General features: G+C 46.4%; 2 protein-coding genes across 5 annotated transcripts in view; one reads left to right on the plus strand and one right to left on the minus strand.

The window, feature by feature from the left end:
- The first annotated feature begins 240 nt into the window (after positions 1-240).
- On the plus strand, positions 241-14,984 carry srpx2 (sushi-repeat containing protein X-linked 2). Its single transcript, XM_076046606.1, has 10 exons — positions 241-651; positions 2,602-2,676; positions 11,417-11,608; positions 11,698-11,874; positions 12,214-12,337; positions 12,653-12,774; positions 12,914-13,093; positions 13,201-13,334; positions 13,401-13,522; positions 14,222-14,984. Exons 1-10 carry the CDS (start codon positions 606-608, stop codon positions 14,421-14,423), a joined length of 1,374 nt encoding a protein of 457 aa, XP_075902721.1. The 5' UTR covers positions 241-605; the 3' UTR covers positions 14,424-14,984.
- The window catches only part of sytl4 (synaptotagmin-like 4), an 8,390-nt gene continuing 3,185 nt past the window's right edge, over positions 14,764-19,968 (minus strand). For 3 of the 4 annotated variants that reach the window (XM_076046601.1, XM_076046604.1, XM_076046603.1), the window contains exons 7-17: positions 19,811-19,913; positions 19,630-19,720; positions 19,424-19,518; positions 18,784-18,888; positions 18,175-18,353; positions 17,728-17,830; positions 17,082-17,243; positions 16,838-16,940; positions 16,661-16,769; positions 16,355-16,563; positions 14,764-15,815 (exon numbers count right to left, since the gene is read on the minus strand). In XM_076046601.1, the coding sequence (XP_075902716.1) occupies positions 15,667-15,815; positions 16,355-16,563; positions 16,661-16,769; positions 16,838-16,940; positions 17,082-17,243; positions 17,728-17,830; positions 18,175-18,353; positions 18,784-18,888; positions 19,424-19,518; positions 19,630-19,720; positions 19,811-19,913 (1,408 nt within the window). In that variant the 3' untranslated portion in view covers positions 14,764-15,666. Of the gene's footprint in view, positions 15,816-16,354; positions 16,564-16,660; positions 16,770-16,837; positions 16,941-17,081; positions 17,244-17,727; positions 17,831-18,174; positions 18,354-18,783; positions 18,889-19,419; positions 19,519-19,629; positions 19,721-19,810; positions 19,914-19,968 lie in introns of all 4 variants that reach the window. The other variant, XM_076046602.1, reaches the window with a different exon arrangement.

A 19,968-nucleotide genomic window follows, 5' to 3' on the forward strand; every position in this document is an offset into this window, starting at 1 on the left:
GGCTGGAAGAGGGGAAACTTTGCCATAAAAATAACTCGTATATCTGTATTATTATGATGTAGGTAGAAATGGGTACCAATAAGTGAAAGAGTGAAGTTATTTAGTCACATATTAAATGATTCACACGATCAACGAAAACATATTTTACCCCCCCACCCTCTCCCCCCAATCAGGTGTAGTTGACTATTAATTTTTCCTTTCTACAGTATAAGGTAATCGTTGACTTGCTATGTTTATTTACCACAGCAGCGACTGGGATTCTCAACAGGCTTTTGCCGGAGTGGGAGGAACTCTCAACATAAACATGAGCAGTCCAAAAGCGCCCCCACGTGGTCCTGACTGTGAAGCCATTAAACCCGAGAGAAAGAATTCAGACTTGACAAACAGTTCAGAGACTCTGCTGACACGCCGCTGTTTCTTTTCTTCAGCAATCCCTGCTGAGTATTGTTTTTTTCCAAACATTTTTGGAAAACCACTGCTAGGTCTTTCTCTGGATTGCGGACTACAGATCAACCCTGTCCTGATTGTTACTTCTAGAATCTGCTCTTAGTCGGACAAAACCCCCCCCCCCCCCTATCCCCTGAGGAGGATACTCTTTTTTTGACATGCACCTCGGAAGATTGGTTGCTGTGTTGATCTCGTGCTTAACAGGTGAGCTTGGTATAGCAGTTTAAGGTAGGAAAATATTATGATTGTCAAATCCCTCATAACTGTGAACGTCTCTTTGCAAACCTCAAGTCTTCACTCAGTCAGAAACTTTTTTCCACCCAGATCTTTCCAACATATGGAAAAAAGATCTTCATAGTTACAGCTGCATTAGATCCAAATATGGATTTGGATTTTGGTCTCTGCAATGTCACTCACTATGTGAACTAGAAAAAACAAACTTTGAAACAAGTTTCTGTTCAGCTGCGTCTTTCTTTCCTTTCATTGCCGATGGCTCGGTCTGATTACAGCTCACTGCCACTAACTTTGTAGAGACCCCCGGGCTGATTGAAAGGATGCCTCGCTTTGTCATTAAGGCCTTTGACAGGGCCGCTGTAACTGACTACACACTATGAGCAAGCGTGACTCACTGTGTTACAAGGAGACAAGTCTGCGCCAGAGATGAGTTGTGTCTCATGCAAAGTGCGTATCGGCGTCTTCGTGTCCTTGAAAACCACTATAGTGGATGAGAAAACATAAATAATTCCACCCTATTTTTTCCTATAGCGCATCACCACAGCTCCAGGATGGTGGTGAAAGGGCCATTTAAGTAAACGAAAACCCAGAAAGTGCAACCTCGATGGAAAGTGATTTAAGATGTGGGGAAGAAGAAGAAAAATCAGGTCCCACGTTATGCAACATCTTGACCAATATTAACAACAATGATCAAAAAATTGGAGACAGAACTGCAAGGAGAGGAAGTGGACTGGGAAACTCTTCTCTTCAGAACATCTACAATGAGTTAAGATGGTTGATTCTCTCCATCTGATATTTTTACTCAACTATTTCCTTCTGATATCTGCAACGTTAAAGTTTAAAATGTTTCCGCTTGCAACGGCAGAGTTGGTGGAATTTCTGTCTGGCGTTAGGGCTGCACGCGGGGGGAGAGAATGTCACCTCTGCTTTGCTCTTCACTGAAAAGCCCCCATTCGGCTGCAGACTCGACTAGATGCAATTAAAGATTAATGTTGCCTGTGACCTCAAGTGATGCATGTCTGTGCTTGAGCCCCGCAGTGCCGCATACCATCAGACTGATGAGTGAGCCTGTTTATTTCCTCCATGAATTTCTCTCCAAGGGGATCTGGGGAAACATTAGTCTGCGGGAAGTGTTGCTGAGGGGAACATTTTGCTCATTATGATGAGAGAAACGCTGATGGCAGTTTTAATCCACACGTTGGCGGAGGAGGGGCGGGTGGAGGCCGTTGGACGCTGTCCATCTTCATTATTGGAAAGTGTGGTGTAGTGTTGGAGACGGCAGCCGAGAGGGAGGAAGGGGCGCAGGAGGCTGGGTTGTCGGGGGGTAGTGGCGGGTGGGGGGAAGGGGTGCGTGGCGGCTGACACACTGGAAAGTTTGGAGACGTTCTCAGGATTTCAAAAGGTTGAAACGTCTGTGAATGGCGAGCGGCGGAGTCAAGGAGTGAAAGGGGCTTTCATTGTGCAGAGAGACTCACATAATCATAGGCCACAATGTGGAAAGAAGGCCACGCTGCGGCACACAGGCCTCTTAGAGGGGATGAGTGAGAGGAAACTTCTCCAGGAGAGTAATGAAAACATGCTGCCTGCTCTAATTTCTGCTGGATCATTTCATTTGACGAAAGGCACGAAAACATCCCCTCTCTCTCTCTCTCTCTCTCTCTCGCTCTCTCTCTCTCTCTCTCCCTCCTCCACAATTTTTTTGTGTCCGCTGGCCTCGCGATGAGATTGCTGTTGTTCCATCCCTGATTATGATTCCAGGGGTGTCTTCACTGGAATGTCAGTAAAGGAAATCTGAAAGGGATGCAGGGTTTGGGTGACCTCCGCTATGCACCAGAACTCTTCTAGCGTGGGTAGGAAGGCGAAAGAATCCATTTCTGCCTGCAACACTTCAAATCTGACTGTTGTTTTTCTTATCTTTAGGTGTCTGTGGGACCGTCGAATATGACACCCATGACGCCACGGACGAAGACATCACTCCTCAGCTGGACTACAACAGTATGTAAACAACCCCGCGCATGATTCAGGAACAATTCAACCACGCGTAGCGTTACAGACGTTAGTGCTGCATATGATTATTTTGCTGTTGTTCTCAAAAGTGTTGATGTTATACCTGGAATGCCCCCTAAAACACATATTTCCCATGTCCCTTCAAATTTTGTACACATTTTATAGTCAATTTGAACACAGCATAATAAATATTCATCATTATCTCGAGCAGTGGTTCTCAAACTTTCTCTGTCACGCCCCACGTTGGACGAAGAATTTTTTATAAATTTGACTTGGCTGTGTCTTGAGGGATCCCGATGAACCTGCAAGTGGTCCCATGCTGGAATTAGGGTTAGGGTTTCGGGGTTCCTCATGGGCTAGAAGCCCCAAATGTGACGTGGCTGTGTCTTGAGGGATCCTGATGAACCTGCAAGTGGTCCCATGTCTCTAGGACAAAGTTGACTTTTGACCCCATAGATTTGCATGGCATTAGGGTTAGCGATAAGGCTGAAATTAGGGTTAGGGTTAGGGTTAGGGTTAAAGCTGGAATTAGGGTTAGGGTTTCGGGGTTCCTCATGGGCTAGAAGCCCCAAATGTGACATGGCTGTGTCTTCAGGGATCCTGATGAACCTGCAAGTGGTCCCATGTCTCCAGGACAAAGTTGACTTTTGACCCCATAGATTTGCATGGAATTAGGGTTAGCGATAAGGCTGGAATTAGGGTTAGGGTTAGGGTTAATGCTGGAATTAGGGTTAGGGTTTCGGGGTTCCTCATGGGCTAGAAGCCCCAAATGTGACATGGCTGTGTCTTGAGGGATCCTGATGAACCTGCAAGTGGTCCCATGTCTCTAGGACAAAGTTGACTTTTGACCCCATAGATTTGCATGGCATTAGGGTTAGCGATAAGGCTGTAATTAGGGTTAGGGTTAGGGTTAGGGTTTCGTGGTTCCTCATGGGCTAGAAGCCCCAAATGTGACATGGCTGTGTCTTGAGGGATCCTGATGAACCTGCAAGTGGTCCCATGTCTCCAGGACAAAGTTGACTTTTGACCCCATAGATTTGCATGGAATTAGGGTTAGCGATAAGGCTGGAATTAGGGTTAGGGTTAGGGTTAGGGTTAGGGTTAATGCTGGAATTAGGGTTAGGGTTTCGGGGTTCCTCATGGGCTAGAAGCCCCAAATGTGACATGGCTGTGTCTTGAGGGATCCTGATGAACCTGCAAGTGGTCCCATGTCTCTAGGACAAAGTTGACTTTTGACCCCATAGATTTGCATGGCATTAGGGTTAGCGATAAGACTGGAATTAGGGTTAGGGTTAGGGTTAGGGTTTCGTGGTTCCTCATGGGCTAGAAGCCCCAAATGTGACATGGCTGTGTCTTGAGGGATCCTGATGAACCTGCAAGTGGTCCCATGTCTCTAGGACAATGTTGAATTTTGACCCCATAGATTTGCATGGAATTAGGGTTAGCGATAAGGCTGGAATTAGGGTTAGGGTTAGGGTTAATGCTGGAATTAGGGTTAGGGTTTCGGGGTTCCTCATGGGCTAGAAGCCCCAAATGTGACATGGCTGTGTCTTGAGGGATCCTGATGAACCTGCAAGTGGTCCCATGTCTCTAGGACAAAGTTGACTTTTGACCCCATAGATTTGCATGGCATTAGGGTTAGCGATAAGGCTGAAATTAGGGTTAGGGTTAGGGTTAGGGTTAAAGCTGGAATTAGGGTTAGGGTTTCGGGGTTCCTCATGGGCTAGAAGCCCCAAATGTGACATGGCTGTGTCTTCAGGGATCCTGATGAACCTGCAAGTGGTCCCATGTCTCCAGGACAAAGTTGACTTTTGACCCCATAGATTTGCATGGAATTAGGGTTAGCGATAAGGCTGGAATTAGGGTTAGGGTTAGGGTTAATGCTGGAATTAGGGTTAGGGTTTCGGGGTTCCTCATGGGCTAGAAGCCCCAAATGTGACATGGCTGTGTCTTGAGGGATCCTGATGAACCTGCAAGTGGTCCCATGTCTCTAGGACAAAGTTGACTTTTGACCCCATAGATTTGCATGGCATTAGGGTTAGCGATAAGGCTGTAATTAGGGTTAGGGTTAGGGTTAGGGTTTCGTGGTTCCTCATGGGCTAGAAGCCCCAAATGTGACATGGCTGTGTCTTGAGGGATCCTGATGAACCTGCAAGTGGTCCCATGTCTCCAGGACAAAGTTGACTTTTGACCCCATAGATTTGCATGGAATTAGGGTTAGCGATAAGGCTGGAATTAGGGTTAGGGTTAGGGTTAGGGTTAGGGTTAATGCTGGAATTAGGGTTAGGGTTTCGGGGTTCCTCATGGGCTAGAAGCCCCAAATGTGACATGGCTGTGTCTTGAGGGATCCTGATGAACCTGCAAGTGGTCCCATGTCTCTAGGACAAAGTTGACTTTTGACCCCATAGATTTGCATGGCATTAGGGTTAGCGATAAGACTGGAATTAGGGTTAGGGTTAGGGTTAGGGTTTCGTGGTTCCTCATGGGCTAGAAGCCCCAAATGTGACATGGCTGTGTCTTGAGGGATCCTGATGAACCTGCAAGTGGTCCCATGTCTCTAGGACAATGTTGAATTTTGACCCCATAGATTTGCATGGAATTAGGGTTAGCGATAAGGCTGGAATTAGGGTTAGGGTTAGGGTTAATGCTGGAATTAGGGTTAGGGTTTCGGGGTTCCTCATGGGCTAGAAGCCCCAAATGTGACATGGCTGTGTCTTGAGGGATCCTGATGAACCTGCAAGTGGTCCTATGTCTCTAGGACAAAGTTGACTTTTGACCCCATAGATTTGCATGGAATTAGGGTTAGCAATAAGGCCGTAATTAGGGTTAGGGTTAGGGTTAGGGTTAAAGCTGAAATTAGGGTTAGGGTTTCGGGGTTCCTCATTGGCTATAAGCCCCAAATGTGACATGGCTGTGTCTTCAGGGATCCTGATGAACCTGCAAGTGGTCCCATGTCTCTAGGACAAAGTTGACTTTTGACCCCATAGATTTGCATGGAATTAAGGTTAGCAATTAGGCTGGAATTAGGATTAGGGTTAGGGTTAGGGTTAATGCTGGAATTAGGGTTAGGGTTTCGGGGTTCCTCATGGGCTAGAAGCCCCAAATGTGACATGGCTGTGTCTTGAGGGATCCTGATGAACCTGCAAGTGGTCCCATGTCTCTAGGACAAAGTTGACTTTTGACCCCATAGATTTGCATGGCATTAGGGTTAGTGATAAGGCTGGAATTAGGGTTAGGGTTAGGGTTAGGGTTTCGGGGTTCCTCATGGGCTAGAAGCCCCAAATGTGACATGGCTGTGTCTTGAGGGATCCTGATGAACCTGCAAGTGGTCCCATGTCTCTAGGACAAAGTTGATTTTTGACCCCATAGATTTGCATGGCATTAGGGTTAGCAATAAGGCTAGAATTAGGGTTAGGGTTAGGGTTAATGCTGGAATTAGGGTTAGGGCTTCGGGGTTCCTTATGGGCTAGAAGCCCCAAATGTGACATGGCTGTGTCTTGAGGGATCCTGATGAACCTGCAAGTGGTCCCATGTCTCTATGACAAAGTTGACTTTTGACCCCATAGATTTGCATGGAATTAGGGTTAGCAATAAGGTTGTAATTAGGGTTAGGGTTAGGGTTAGGGTTAATGCTGGAATTAGGGTTAGGGTTTCGGGGTTCCTCATGGGCTAGAAGCCCCAAATTTGACGTGGCTGTGTTTTGAGGGATCCTGATGAACCTGCAAGTGGTCCCATGTCTCTAGGACAAAGTTGACTTTTGACCCCATAGATTTGCATGGCATTAGGGTTAGCGATAAGGCTGGAATTAGGGTTAGGGTTAGGGTTAGGGTTAAAGCTGGAATTAGGGTTAGGTTTTCGGGGTTCCCCATGGGCTAGAAGCCCCAAATGTGACATGGCTGTGTCTTGAGGGATCCTGATGAACCTGCAAGTGGTCCCATGTCTCTAGGACAAAGTTGACTTTTGACCCCATAGATTTGCATGGCATTAGGGTTAGCGATAAGGCTTGAATTAGGGTTAGGGTTAGGGTTAGGGTTTCGGGGTTCCTCATGGGCTAGAAGCCCCAAATGTGACATGGCTGTGTCTTGAGGGATCCTGATGAAACTGCAAGTGGTCCCATGTCTCTAGGACAAAGTTGATTTTTGACCCCATAGATTTGCATGGAATTAGGGTTAACAATAAAGCTAGAATTAGGGTTAGGGTTAGGGTTACCATGTCTCTAGGACAAAGTTGACTTTTGACCCCATAGATTTGCATGGAATTAGGGTTAGCAATAAGGCTGTAATTAGGGTTAGGGTTAGGGTTAGGGTTAATGCTGGAATTAGGGTTAGGGTTTCGGGGTTCCTCATGGGCTAGAAGCCCCAAATTTGACGTGGCTGTGTCTTGAGGGATCCTGATGAACCTGCAAGTGGTCCCATGTCTCTAGGACAAAGTTGACTTTTCACCCCATAGATTTGCATGGCATTAGGTTTAGCGATAAGGCTGAAATTAGGGTTAGGGTTAGGGTTAGGGTTAAAGCTGGAATTAGGGTTAGGGTTTCGGGGTTCCTCATGCGCTATAAGCCCCAAATGTGACATGGCTGTGTCTTCAGGGATCCTGATGAACCTGCAAGTGGTCCCATGTCTCTAGGACAAAGTTGACTTTTGACCCCATAGATTTGCATGGCATTAGGGTTAGCGATTCGGCTGTAATTAGGGTTAGGGTTAGGGTTAGGGTTTCGGGGTTCCTCATGGGCTAGAAGCCCAAATGTGACATGGCTGTGTCTTCAGGGATCCTGATGAACCTGCGAGTGGTCCCGTGTCTCTAGGACAAAGTTGACTTTTGACCCCATAGATTTGCATGGCATTAGGGTTAGCGATAAGTCTGGAATTAGGGTTAGGGTTAGGGTTAGGGTTTCGGGGTTCCTCATGGGCTAGAAGCCCCAAATGTGACATGGCTGTGTCTTCAGGGATCCTGATGAACCTGCAAGTGGTCCCGTGTCTCTAGGACAAAGTTGACTTTTGACCTCATAGATTTACATGGCATTAGGGTTAGCGATAAGGCTGTAATTAGGGTTAGGGTTAGGGTTAATGCTGGCATTAGGGTTAGGGTTTCGGGGTTCCTCATGGGCTAGAAGCCCAAATGTGACATGGCTGTGTCTTGAGGGATCCTGATGAACCTGCAAGTGGTCCCGTGTCTCTAGGACAAAGTTGACTTTTGACCCCATAGATTTGCATGGCATTAGGGTTAGCGATAAGCCTGGAATTAGGGTTAGGGTTAGGATTAGGGTTTCGGGGTTCCTCATGGGCTAGAAGCCCCAAATGTGACATGGCTGTGTCTTCAGGGATCCTGATGAACCTGCAAGTGGTCCCATGTCTCTAGGACAAAGTTGACTTTTGACCTCATAGATTTGCATGGCATTAGGGTTAGCGATAAGGCTGTAATTAGGGTTAGGGTTAGGGTTAATGCTGGCATTAGGGTTAGGGTTTCGGGGTTCCTCATGGGCTAGAAGCCCAAATGTGACATGGCTGTGTCTTGAGGGATCCTGATGAACCTGCAAGTGGTCCCGTGTCTCTAGGACAAAGTTGACTTTTGACCCCATAGATTTGCATGGCATTAGGGTTAGCGATAAGGCTGGAATTAGGGTTAGGGTTAGGGTTTCGGGGTTCCTCATGGGCTAGAAGCCCCAAATGTGACATGGCTGTGTCTTGAGGGATCCCGATGAACCTGCAAGTGGTCCCATGTCTCTATGACAAAGTTGACTTTTGACCCCATAGATTTGCATGGCATTAGGGTTAGCGATAAGGCTGGAATTAGGGTTAGGGTTAGGGTTAGGGTTAATGCTGGAATTAGGGTTAGGGTTTCGGGGTTCCTCATGGGCTAGAAGCCCAAATGTGACATGGCTGTGTCTTGAGGGATCCTGATGAACCTGCAAGTGGTCCCGTGTCTCTAGGACAAAGTTGACTTTTGACCCCATAGATTTGCATGGCATTAGGGTTAGCGATAAGGCTGGAATTAGGGTTAGGGTTAGGGTTCGGGTTTCGGGGTTCCTCATGGGCTAGAAGCCCTAAATGTGACATGGCTGTGTCTTGAGGGATCCTGATGAACCTTCAAGTGGTCCCATGTCTCTAGGACAAAGTTGACTTTTGACCCCATAGATTTGCATGGAATTAGGGTTAGCAATAAGGCTGTAATTAGGGTTAGGGTTAGGGTTAGGGTTAATGCTGGAATTAGGGTTAGGGTTTCGGGGTTCCTTATGGGCTAGAAGCCCCAAATGTGACATGGCTGTGTCTTCAGGGATCCTGATGAACCTGCAAGTGGTCCCATGTCTCTATGACAAAGTTGACTTTTGACCCCATAGATTTGCATGGAATTAGGGTTAGCAATAAGGCTGTAATTAGGGTTAGGGTTAGGGTTAGGGTTAATGCTGGAATTAGGGTTAGGGTTTCGGGGTTCCTCATGGGCTAGAAGCCCCAAATTTGACGTGGCTGTGTCTTGAGGGATCCTGATGAACCTGCAAGTGGTCCCATGTCTCTAGGACAAAGTTGACTTTTGACCCCATAGATTTGCATGGCATTAGGGTTAGCGATAAGGCTTGAATTAGGGTTAGGGTTAGGGTTAGGGTTTCGGGGTTCCTCATGGGCTAGAAGCCCCAAATGTGACATGGCTGTGTCTTGAGGGATCCTGATGAAACTGCAAGTGGTCCCATGTCTCTAGGACAAAGTTGATTTTTGACCCCATAGATTTGCATGGAATTAGGGTTAACAATAAAGCTAGAATTAGGGTTAGGGTTAGGGTTACCATGTCTCTAGGACAAAGTTGACTTTTGACCCCATAGATTTGCATGGAATTAGGGTTAGCAATAAGGCTGTAATTAGGGTTAGGGTTAGGGTTAGGGTTAATGCTGGAATTAGGGTTAGGGTTTCGGGGTTCCTCATGGGCTAGAAGCCCCAAATTTGACGTAGCTGTGTCTTGAGGGATCCTGATGAACCTGCAAGTGGTCCCATGTCTCTAGGACAAAGTTGACTTTTCACCCCATAGATTTGCATGGCATTAGGGTTAGCGATAAGGCTGAAATTAGGGTTAGGGTTAGGGTTAGGGTTAAAGCTGGAATTAGGGTTAGGGTTTCGGGGTTCCTCATGCGCTATAAGCCCCAAATGTGACATGGCTGTGTCTTGAGGGATCCTGATGAACCTGCAAGTGGTCCCATGTCTCTATGACAAAGTTGACTTTTGACCCCATAGATTTGCATGGCATTAGGGTTAGCGATAAGGCTGGAATTAGGGTTAGGGTTAGGGTTAGGGTTAATGCTGGAATTAGGGTTAGGGTTTCGGGGTTCCTCATGGGCTAGAAGCCCAAATGTGACATGGCTGTGTCTTGAGGGATCCTGATGAACCTGCAAGTGGTCCCGTGTCTCTAGGACAAAGTTGACTTTTGACCCCATAGATTTGCATGGCATTAGGGTTAGCGATAAGGCTGGAATTAGGGTTAGGGTTAGGGTTCGGGTTTCGGGGTTCCTCATGGGCTAGAAGCCCTAAATGTGACATGGCTGTGTCTTGAGGGATCCTGATGAACCTTCAAGTGGTCCCATGTCTCTAGGACAAAGTTGACTTTTGACCCCATAGATTTGCATGGAATTAGGGTTAGCAATAAGGCTGTAATTAGGGTTAGGGTTAGGGTTAGGGTTAATGCTGGAATTAGGGTTAGGGTTTCGGGGTTCCTTATGGGCTAGAAGCCCCAAATGTGACATGGCTGTGTCTTCAGGGATCCTGATGAACCTGCAAGTGGTCCCATGTCTCTATGACAAAGTTGACTTTTGACCCCATAGATTTGCATGGAATTAGGGTTAGCAATAAGGCTGTAATTAGGGTTAGGGTTAGGGTTAGGGTTAATGCTGGAATTAGGGTTAGGGTTTCGGGGTTCCTCATGGGCTAGAAGCCCCAAATTTGACGTGGCTGTGTCTTGAGGGATCCTGATGAACCTGCAAGTGGTCCCATGTCTCTAGGACAAAGTTGACTTTTGACCCCATAGATTTGCATGGCATTAGGGTTAGCGATAAGGCTGAAATTAGGGTTAGGGTTAGGGTTAGGGTTAAAGCTGGAATTAGGGTTAGGGTTTCGGGGTTCCTCATGCGCTATAAGCCCCAAATGTGACATGGCTGTGTCTTCAGGGATCCTGATGAACCTGCAAGTGGTCCCATGTCTCTAGGACAAAGTTGACTTTTGACCCCATAGATTTGCATGGCATTGGGGTTAGCGATAAGGCTGGAATTAGGGTTAGGGTTAGGGTTAGGGTTAATGCTGGAATTAGGGTTAGGGTTAGGGTTACTGCTGGAATTAGGGTTAGGGTTTCGGGGTTCCTCACGGGCTAGAAGCCCCAAATGTGACGTGGCTGTGTCTTGAGGGATCCTGATGAACCTGCAAGTGGTCCCATGTCTCTAGGACAAAGTTGACTTTTGACCCCATAGACTTGCATGGCATTAGGAGAGAACGATCCTTCCTCTTTTCTTTTCCTGTCTGGATTTTTAGGTTTTCCTCACCTTGTTCAAGGGTCAAAGGGTCAGAGAGCGTTGCATCAGCAGAGAATGTAAAATCCTTTGAGGAAAATAGTTTTTTTTGATTTGCAAATGTGGGCTATACACATAAGACACTTTGATTGATTGATTGTAATTTAAACAAAAGTTGTCTTTTGTCATCATTACTCTTTTTTCCTTTTTTAACATCTTCTAATCAGACTCTTTCGCCCACTGCAGACCCACACTGGTGCCACTCTCCCGGCCTGACCAATGGTGAGGTCAGCTGCCACTCCCCTCGGGGCAGGGCCTACCAGAGCACGCTGGGAACCCGCTGCCAGATGAGCTGCGATCGGGGCTACAAGCTGCAGGGCAGCAGATCCATCAGCTGCCTGGCCAGCCGGCGCTGGTCTGGGACGGCCTTCTGCCGCAGTACGTGGACACTCAATGCCGCCTAGTGAGGAAAAACTCACTGCTTCGATACCATCTTCATATTTCCTGTCCGTTCACGGACTTTTCAGAAATGCGTTGCCGCGTGCTGCCCCTCATCGACCGCGGCAGGTACACCTGCACTCACGGCTTTGAAGTGGACTCCACGTGTCAGTTCACCTGCGACACGGGCTACCGCATCGAGGGCCAGCACTCGCGCATGTGCCAGCACAGCGGCTCGTGGAGCGGAGGGCAGCCAGAGTGCTCAGGTAACGCAGCCTGTCTCCACAGAACATCAAGCATCATATATGTCGTGTTTTTTTTTAATGGCTCTGGACTCTGGATTTTTTTTTTTTTGTCTTTGCCACAAACTGTAATGCTGACAACTTCTCTGACAACTCTGGCAGTCAGGAGCAGTGTTTCTCACAGCACATGCAAGCATCGTTTCCTGCCTCTTCACTATTTGGCCTTAGTCCAGAGATTCTCTCAGCCTCTCAGTTGTGCCGGATGTGACTCTCACTGTCGAGCCTTCTGGAAACACTTGTGCCATTTTAATAGACGGTTTTCCTTCCTCACTGCGCATCTCTGTGACCGCCTATTTATTTCAGATACTGATCCGCCGAAGATCAAATGCCCTCCGTCCAGACTCAAAGCTGCCGAGCCTGGGAAGCTCACAGCGATGGTGACCTGGGACCCCCCCGTGGCGACTGATACTGCTGATAAATCCCTCAAGTAGGTCGCAGCTCTCCTTCCCTTTCCTGACCGTGCTATTAAGATCCCACATCTCTCACATTTATGAGTATTTTTCATCTTGGGCTCCAGAGGAGCGGCCTACATAGCAACCTATTTAGCCCTCTGTTTATCCCAGATAAAACTGATGCTTTTCCTTACCCTGCCCAAAACAGGCTGACCTCTGGGTTATGAACTTTCCTCATTTCTTTTAAGCTCACTCACAGACAAAACTAAGAAATTAAGAGAATGTTTCATAAGTCCTAGCCTTAAAAACGAGTAGAAACAATGTGCATTGTGTCTGCTCTCTCTATGCAGCGTCATATTAACGGGCCAGGAACCAGACACAGACTTCAAAGAGGGCATGAACATCATCCGCTACAAGGTGTACGACCAAGCCAGGAACAGAGCGGCCTGCAAGTTCATCATACGCGTTGAGGGTAAGTAGGAAGTAAGTAAGTAGGTCAGTAACTTGGATTTTCTGAGTTTCACATCTATCTATCTCTCTATCTATCTATCTATCTATCTATCTATCTATCTATCTATCTATCTATCTATCTACCTATGCCGTTCCTGCAGTGAGGAGATGCCCGACTCTGTTTCCACCCATGCACGGCTCCCTCAGCTGCTCCTCTGACGGCAACAACTACGGCGCCACGTGCGAGTACCACTGCGACGGCGGCTACGAGCTCAGAGGGGTGGCGAGCCGCGTCTGCCAGTTCAACCGCAACTGGGAGGGAAGCCCCGCGCAGTGTGTCCGTGAGTCTGCGTTGAGAGCGCATCGTCGCCAGCTTGCGGCGAACAGATCAGGTCACAGCGGGCAGTTTGAATGCACAATGTTTCTCTCTCTCTCTCTGTGTTTGTAGCCATGGAGATAAAATACGATGTGAAGACGGTCAACGCTCTCCTGGATCAGTTCTACGAAAAGAGGAGGCTGCTGATTCTGTCCGCGCCCAACATAACCGACTCGGACTACCAGCTTCAGAACCTCATGATACAGGTGAGCGCTGGCTTCACACGCCTTCAAGTTTTTTTTTTAAGGTCTGACCGCCCGTGTCTCACGCAGAAAGCCGACTGCGGATTGGACCTGAGGCGCGTGACCGTCATCGAGCTCCTGGGCTCGCCGCCTCGCGAGACGGGTCGCATCAAAGAGAACCTGCTCACCACCGAGGTCGTCGAGGGCCTGAGGTGCGTCCTTCGTCTCTCGGTCGTCCAGTGCCTTTCTTTGCTTAGTGCTGGATGAAATGCTGTTACGCAACGCTCATTCGGACTAGAACTGAAGCCTGCTCATCCTCCCCCACCCAATAAAAAGGAAGAGCTCTGTTAGTTTGACTGTAAATGGTGAAAGTGCACTTGAAGATAAGCCACTGTTTAAACAGACAAGGGCAGCAGAACGAGAAAATGAAATCCCAAAGCAGGGTGCTGACTCCCTGTGTCATCAAACATAGATAGGAAATCTAATTAGGAAAAAGTTTTCCAAAAGTTTTCATTTTCTCTGAGGTATGCGGTTTTGGCGTAGTCCAAAGAGTTTTGGTTGTAGAATTGCGACCAAAACTCTTTGTTGTTCTGCATCAAATAGAATGTTTGTCACATCTTTCAGCACATTGTTTCACTGTCTGAGTCCACAGTTATTTGTTCTGATGCCACCTTACTTTTAGCTGTCCCCACTAAAGCGTATATCCTTATTCGCCACTGTGAACATTCTCTGAACCGCTGATGGCACTTGAGAGCATTTACAGATGACTGCATGCAAAACAAATGCATTACAAAGAGAAATGTACAGAATTGTCAAGCATGGCAAAGACAGAATGAGCTACTTGCACAAGCCGCTCATTGAATTCTGATTCTGTGTATTTGCACATTTTCTTTTCTTTTTTTTTTTTGCAGACAAGCATTCAGAATCTCCAGGTCGTACTTCAGCATGCTGCTGCTGGATGAGCTCGGGCTGGACCGCGAGCGCTTCATCATCCCCATGGCTTCGGAGGAGCTGTTCTCCTACATAGACCACTTTGTGATGACAGAAGAGGAGCGAGAGAAGCTGGAAGAAAAAAGGAGCTTCTGTGATGAAGAAGTTACCGAAGAACTCTAGTTGCCATTTTGGGTTAGCAGTGACAAAGGCAAACAGGGAGGCTGTTGTCATGTTTAAATGTGATTCTCACGACACTGAAGTGCTGGCACTGTTTATCTATGTATCACATGTTCACCAGAAAAAACAGGAATGCAAAAAAATGAACAAATCTTGTTTAGAAATGCAATATATTTGCCACAGATGCATCAGATTTTGAGTTAAATGTGTGTGAAGGGTTTTTGTGCTGTTGTAATTTTCATCACTCGGTTGGAACCAACTCCAATAGCCAGGAGCAGACGTGAGTGTTTTATTCTTCAGCTTGTTTTACAATTGTGAACAGAGTTGAGACACATATCAAAAAGGCAGGTAAGATCTTTATTACTTCAAAGTACATCAGTCACCAAGAGAGAAACATAAAACATCTTTGAAGAGTTGTAACATTTAAAAAAAGGAACCATTTGATCATTTTTGCGGGTGGGTCGTCTCATGTGCAAGATATTGTTTTTATGCATTTGTAATATATGGAAGAAAAGTGCAAAACATCAGTTACATAAGTAAAACATAAGTAAACTCTTTAAACTTGTTAGCCTTGGTTATTAAAAGGGGCGTCATCATGTCATCATTGTGTGTTATGAAGCACTCCTGCAATAAATCCACAGTTTACAGTTTGGAGACAAACCCTGAGCAGGGCAGCTTGGAGAACTCAGCTTAATGCTTCAGTTGCTTTACAGACAGGAGGGTGCAGACTTCACCCAGTCCACAGGAGAGACATCTGAATGCAGAAATTAAAGTTTTCCTGGAGTGGAGTCGTCACTGATGTGCTGTTCACATTTGGGCAGAGGTGATGGATAGACGGGCAGGCAAGGCATACAAACAAAAACCTTATTCTAAAAAATGTAAATAGTTACTTTATTAAAATACCATTTGAAACATGCAGACCACAGAGACGTTTAAAATATGTCTAAAAGTATATTCTATACGTGAGATACGTTATTTAGTCTTCTTGCCCTCTTTAGAAACGGTATAAACAAGAACAAAGTCTTGACATGGAATCACTGGCACAGTACGTATGTCAGAATCTCGATGGTCTGTACTCAGAGAGACGGAATTTGCGTCTCCGCCTGCAGTTCACATCAGTCGACTGCCGTCTGGTCTGATAATCTTGCAAAGCACAATTAATCCACGCTCGGCCCTCGCCCCCCACCGCTTCCTCCCCTTTGCCGTCCTGGGATTGTTATTGTGAGTGTTCGGGCCTTCACTGTCCTCATTTGCCCTTTGTCTTCTCCATGGTGGACCGCAGTGGAAGAGTGCCCTCTGCCCACGAGTCAGGGTATTGCATCATCTTGTGCCACAAATTGACTTCCTCCCCAACGGAGTCCATCTGCACTTCCTCTTTTCCTATTAACACATTGCCTGCGGCGATGAAAGACGCACGGTGAAGGCAGAAATCAGATGTTACCAATGAAAAAAAAATTTTTTTTTCATTTAATCCAAATGCCAACGATGTGCAGGAAATAATCCTCCACAATAAAATTCAATGTGAAAATGATGGGCTTATCCCTTAAAAAAATATTTATTTAATAATTTACCCTCAGGGACATGCAATTAGTCTCTTGTACACAGTGATTTTTTTTCCATGAAAAAAATTACGACCAAGAACGACAATAACCAGAAACAAAGATTCTATGACATCACAAACACATAGACCAGTCTTAGTGCATAAACTAAAGAATTTCTTTGCATTTGAATTTTTAGGAAATACAGAGTGGATTCCATAATAAATGCATTTTGTACAAGTGTCTCATAGGCCAAAATAACTTATTTCACAGAGGAATTAACCAGTGAGTGAAATTCCTCAGCACAACAGTGGCAGCAGTTTGGACTAAAACCATACAAATTAAAATGCTGCAAGCTGAAGGTGAATGAGAGATGGATCGAGAGAATGATCTCACCTTTCCCACTGCTGAGGCGAACTCCCCCGAGGAACTCGTTGCTCAGCATGGCCTCCCTGTCCCACACGGTCAGCTCCAGGCACATCCCCCTCAGCTGCTCCAGAGTCAGCCCGCCGTACACAAACGTGTGGTTGTAATTGGGATCCAGGCTCTTCTTCACCACCGGAGTCTTCCTCTTCATGCTCTTTGATTTGCTTGGATGCAAGTAACTGCAAAGTCACGGAACAACAGAGGTCAGCCGGCGTGCACGGACACAGAGATCGGAGGATTGCACCAAAGAGACAGAGAGAAGGGATTAAGTCCAACCTTTTCACAAAGGTGTCTGATAACCCTGCAGCTTTCATGGCGATCAAGTTATTTGCCTCCTTAATAAGGACGTGCAGCTCTCCACCGTCCACAGGCACAGATTTTTTTGCTAAGTGGAAACGAGGCAACTGGTTAGAAACCGCCCGGATCACAGCTCGAGGTTCCTCAGCGTCTCACCTTTAGTTTTCTCAGCCGTCGTCTTTTGGGGAGTGACGTACTTCAAGGAGATCACAAGCTCGCCTTTGTACTGACTGAAGGTCGACGTTGAGGAAACGGAGGCCTGTCAAGAAAAAGGACATCACATGCAGGAAATGCATCTTCTGAGAAGAAAAAAAACTGCAAACAATAATGAGTAACCTTTGACCTTTTCTTAAAGTACTGTCTTGTTTTTTTGTCTACACACAATTGTGAGGCTGAGTACCTTGGACATTAGAGCCATGCGCTCGATTAACAGGGAATCCAGGTTTCTGGAGTCCAGAGGGATCTCCACCTCTCCCAGGAAGGTGTTCCGTTTTAAGCGACCGTGGTGCCAAACGGATATCAGCAAGGAGCGAGTCATCAGCTGGGAGTAGCTGACTGAGTACTGGTGGTGCACATGACAGAGCAGGAAGAGGAGGATAAGAAGGAAGAGGAGGATTCTCAACATGATGATGATGATGATGATGATTAAAAAGCGGAGCAAGCAAAGCAAAAACAAAAAATACCGGTGAAGACAATTTTACACCATATGGAGACTTGACTAAAGACAAAGATGGATTTAGACTTTATTTCAAGCCATTCTCTTTCATTTGAAATATTCTTCTTATGAGCATCCGCTACTTTCGAATGAGTGCATCCGGCTGACCTCCTCGGTTTTTGTCACTGTATCTCAGCAGCCTGTACATCTGCTGACGAGACGAAAACCAATATTTGACTACAGCTAATTTAATCTGCAATGTAAATACACATGCTAAGCACAGTTGCGGGTGTGTCCAGGGTCTGCAAGCGTCACGGCGGGAGGTGGCTGAACTGGGAGCGCGAGTGAGTCAACAGGACGCAGCGCAGGAGCGGCAGGTGTAAACCTTCACCTTCAGTGTCTCGTTGTACACAGGGTTGATGGTGTTCCTCTTGGTGCTAGTCTTCCGTTTGCTCTGACGGGACTTATCCGGCAGCAGGTAACATTTGATGTAACTGGAAACAACAAAAAGGCTGTCAAACACAGAGTTACTCTTGGCCGGGGCTGAGTTTTCCTGACTAAATTCCATTAGCATGCATGTTGACACTCGCTTTCCTTTTGAAAGTCAAGCCATCACCTCTGGGGATGTGATTATACAGCCTCTGTAAGTGCAGTAATCTTTTATCTGCACTGATCAGGGCAGCGTTAACATCACTCATGGGTCCAGCCGGGGCGGTTTGCGCGGCGTTAAGTGACGACCGCTCCCGCTGCCGCAATCAGCACCACAGTTTGAAGAAGAAGAAGTGCGCGTTTTGTGTTGCAGAGCTGCGTGGAGGAGTTATTTTTTTTGAATATTTACGGGCTGGAGAAGTGCCGGGAGGTATCACCGTAGGCCAGCCCCTGGCACTCCTTGATGAAGAGCTGCAGGCTCTGGGTTTCTTTGTTGTAGGTTAAGGAGAAGACGATGTCTCCGCTCACCTCCACGCTGTCAAAGTCGCCGGACTCGCTGTAGATGCTCATCAGGCTGCCCAACGTGCTCTGGAATCACATAAACAGACCTCGGCTGAGCAAATAAGCCTTCACAACTCCCCCGTTTTATTTCAACGATAGCAACACCAGGCAGATGTGTAATTAAGATTATTTAATTAGAACAGATAAAGAAAGCAGACACAAACACAAGAGAGAGCTAAAATAATAAGCAGTGAATAGAATGATTACGTCCACCTGCATCCCGAGGGACCGTGTGATTGTATACTGGTCCCTCCCCTGGGGCTTTGGTAACTATAGAAACACTTTATTCTGCATTACAAACCTTTTAAGCATTTCCTAATATGCCAGAGGAGGCCCTGAGGTTATAGATAATCTTTTTAGATGATCTAACTTGGCTTCCATTCTGAGAAACATAATGAGCTTCTTCCTCAGAGAGGACAAGGCCGGCAAGCGTGGCAGAAAAAGTCAATAGTTTTACCTTAGAGCTGCTCAGGCTGGATGAGCTCGTAACCATCGCTTTTTTATGAAAGTTAACCAAGTTGTCGATATCCTCGTCCTCCTCCTCCTCCTCCTCTCCGACTTCCTGCAAAAAAAGAAAGAAAAAAGAAATCCATTAGGGACATTTTTTTCTTTAGCAAGAAAAAAAAAGCATAATGACAATCAATGAGGTTGTGATTACAGGGAATAAACCAATCAAACGCCTCCATCGTCCCTTAATTACTCTCTTTGGGATAATAGATTAAGTGTGGGAACAACGACAGTCTTGGACAAAGGCAGCGACAAGTTTCAACCTCTGCTCTGCTTTACTGACACAAACAGAAGTTAATTAATGACCCGTGGCATAATTTGGCAGAGAGTTAGTTAACTACAAATAGTGGAAAACCTTCAGCAGAATGGATTAGAGGCAAATACTGCGATGGCTTTAAGTGAACTTCCTACTCTGTTGCTTTACTCTTGCTTGGCTGCTTTATCTTCATGTCAATCACACAGGAAAAACCAGTCTGATGCACTGTGTCGTGCATGGCAAGACAGACGTATTTGCTCGCAATTAAAATAAATGTATTAAGGGTTAAGTTGAATGAGTGCATTCATGGCAAAAACAAATCAATGCCACTTGCCTTGATGTCCAGGCCCGGTACAGAGCGACTTCTGCTCCCCATTGAGGGGTCTGGAGCGCCGGGCTCGTTGTGCAGGTCCATAGTTGATACAAACTCTTTTATAATAATAATAATAATAATAATAATAATAAACAAAACATTATCAAGCTGCTGTAAATGCTGTGATACAGGGCAGTATTTAGGCCTGCTATTGAAAAAATACAAACCATTGGGCCTTGAATGTCGCTTGATGCTCTTCTTGAAGAGCCTCTCAACTTCTAAATCTGGGCTTGCACTGACCTGCACCACCGCAGGAGCCTGTGGTGACCGAGACACAGAGACACAGTCAATTTGAAGAATAATAATTCTGGGACATAAACGGGTCCATGGCACTCAAAAGCATCGTACAGGTTTCTCCTGGCTTTCTGGCAGCACGTTGGACTTGAGCGGGACGGCTACACTGGAAGTACTGGATCCTGCTGAACTGGACTGAGCTGAAAGGCTTTTCGTCCTGTGTGATGACAAAAAAATCTGTAATTATTACGGCACCAAGTGCCAAAAACATA

This window comes from Nelusetta ayraudi, unplaced genomic scaffold (assembly GCF_046127955.1).
Source record: "Nelusetta ayraudi isolate G7.1 ecotype Tasmania unplaced genomic scaffold, CSIRO-AGI_Nayr_v1 ptg000090l, whole genome shotgun sequence".
In the NCBI taxonomy this organism is placed as follows: domain Eukaryota; kingdom Metazoa; phylum Chordata; class Actinopteri; order Tetraodontiformes; family Monacanthidae; genus Nelusetta; species Nelusetta ayraudi.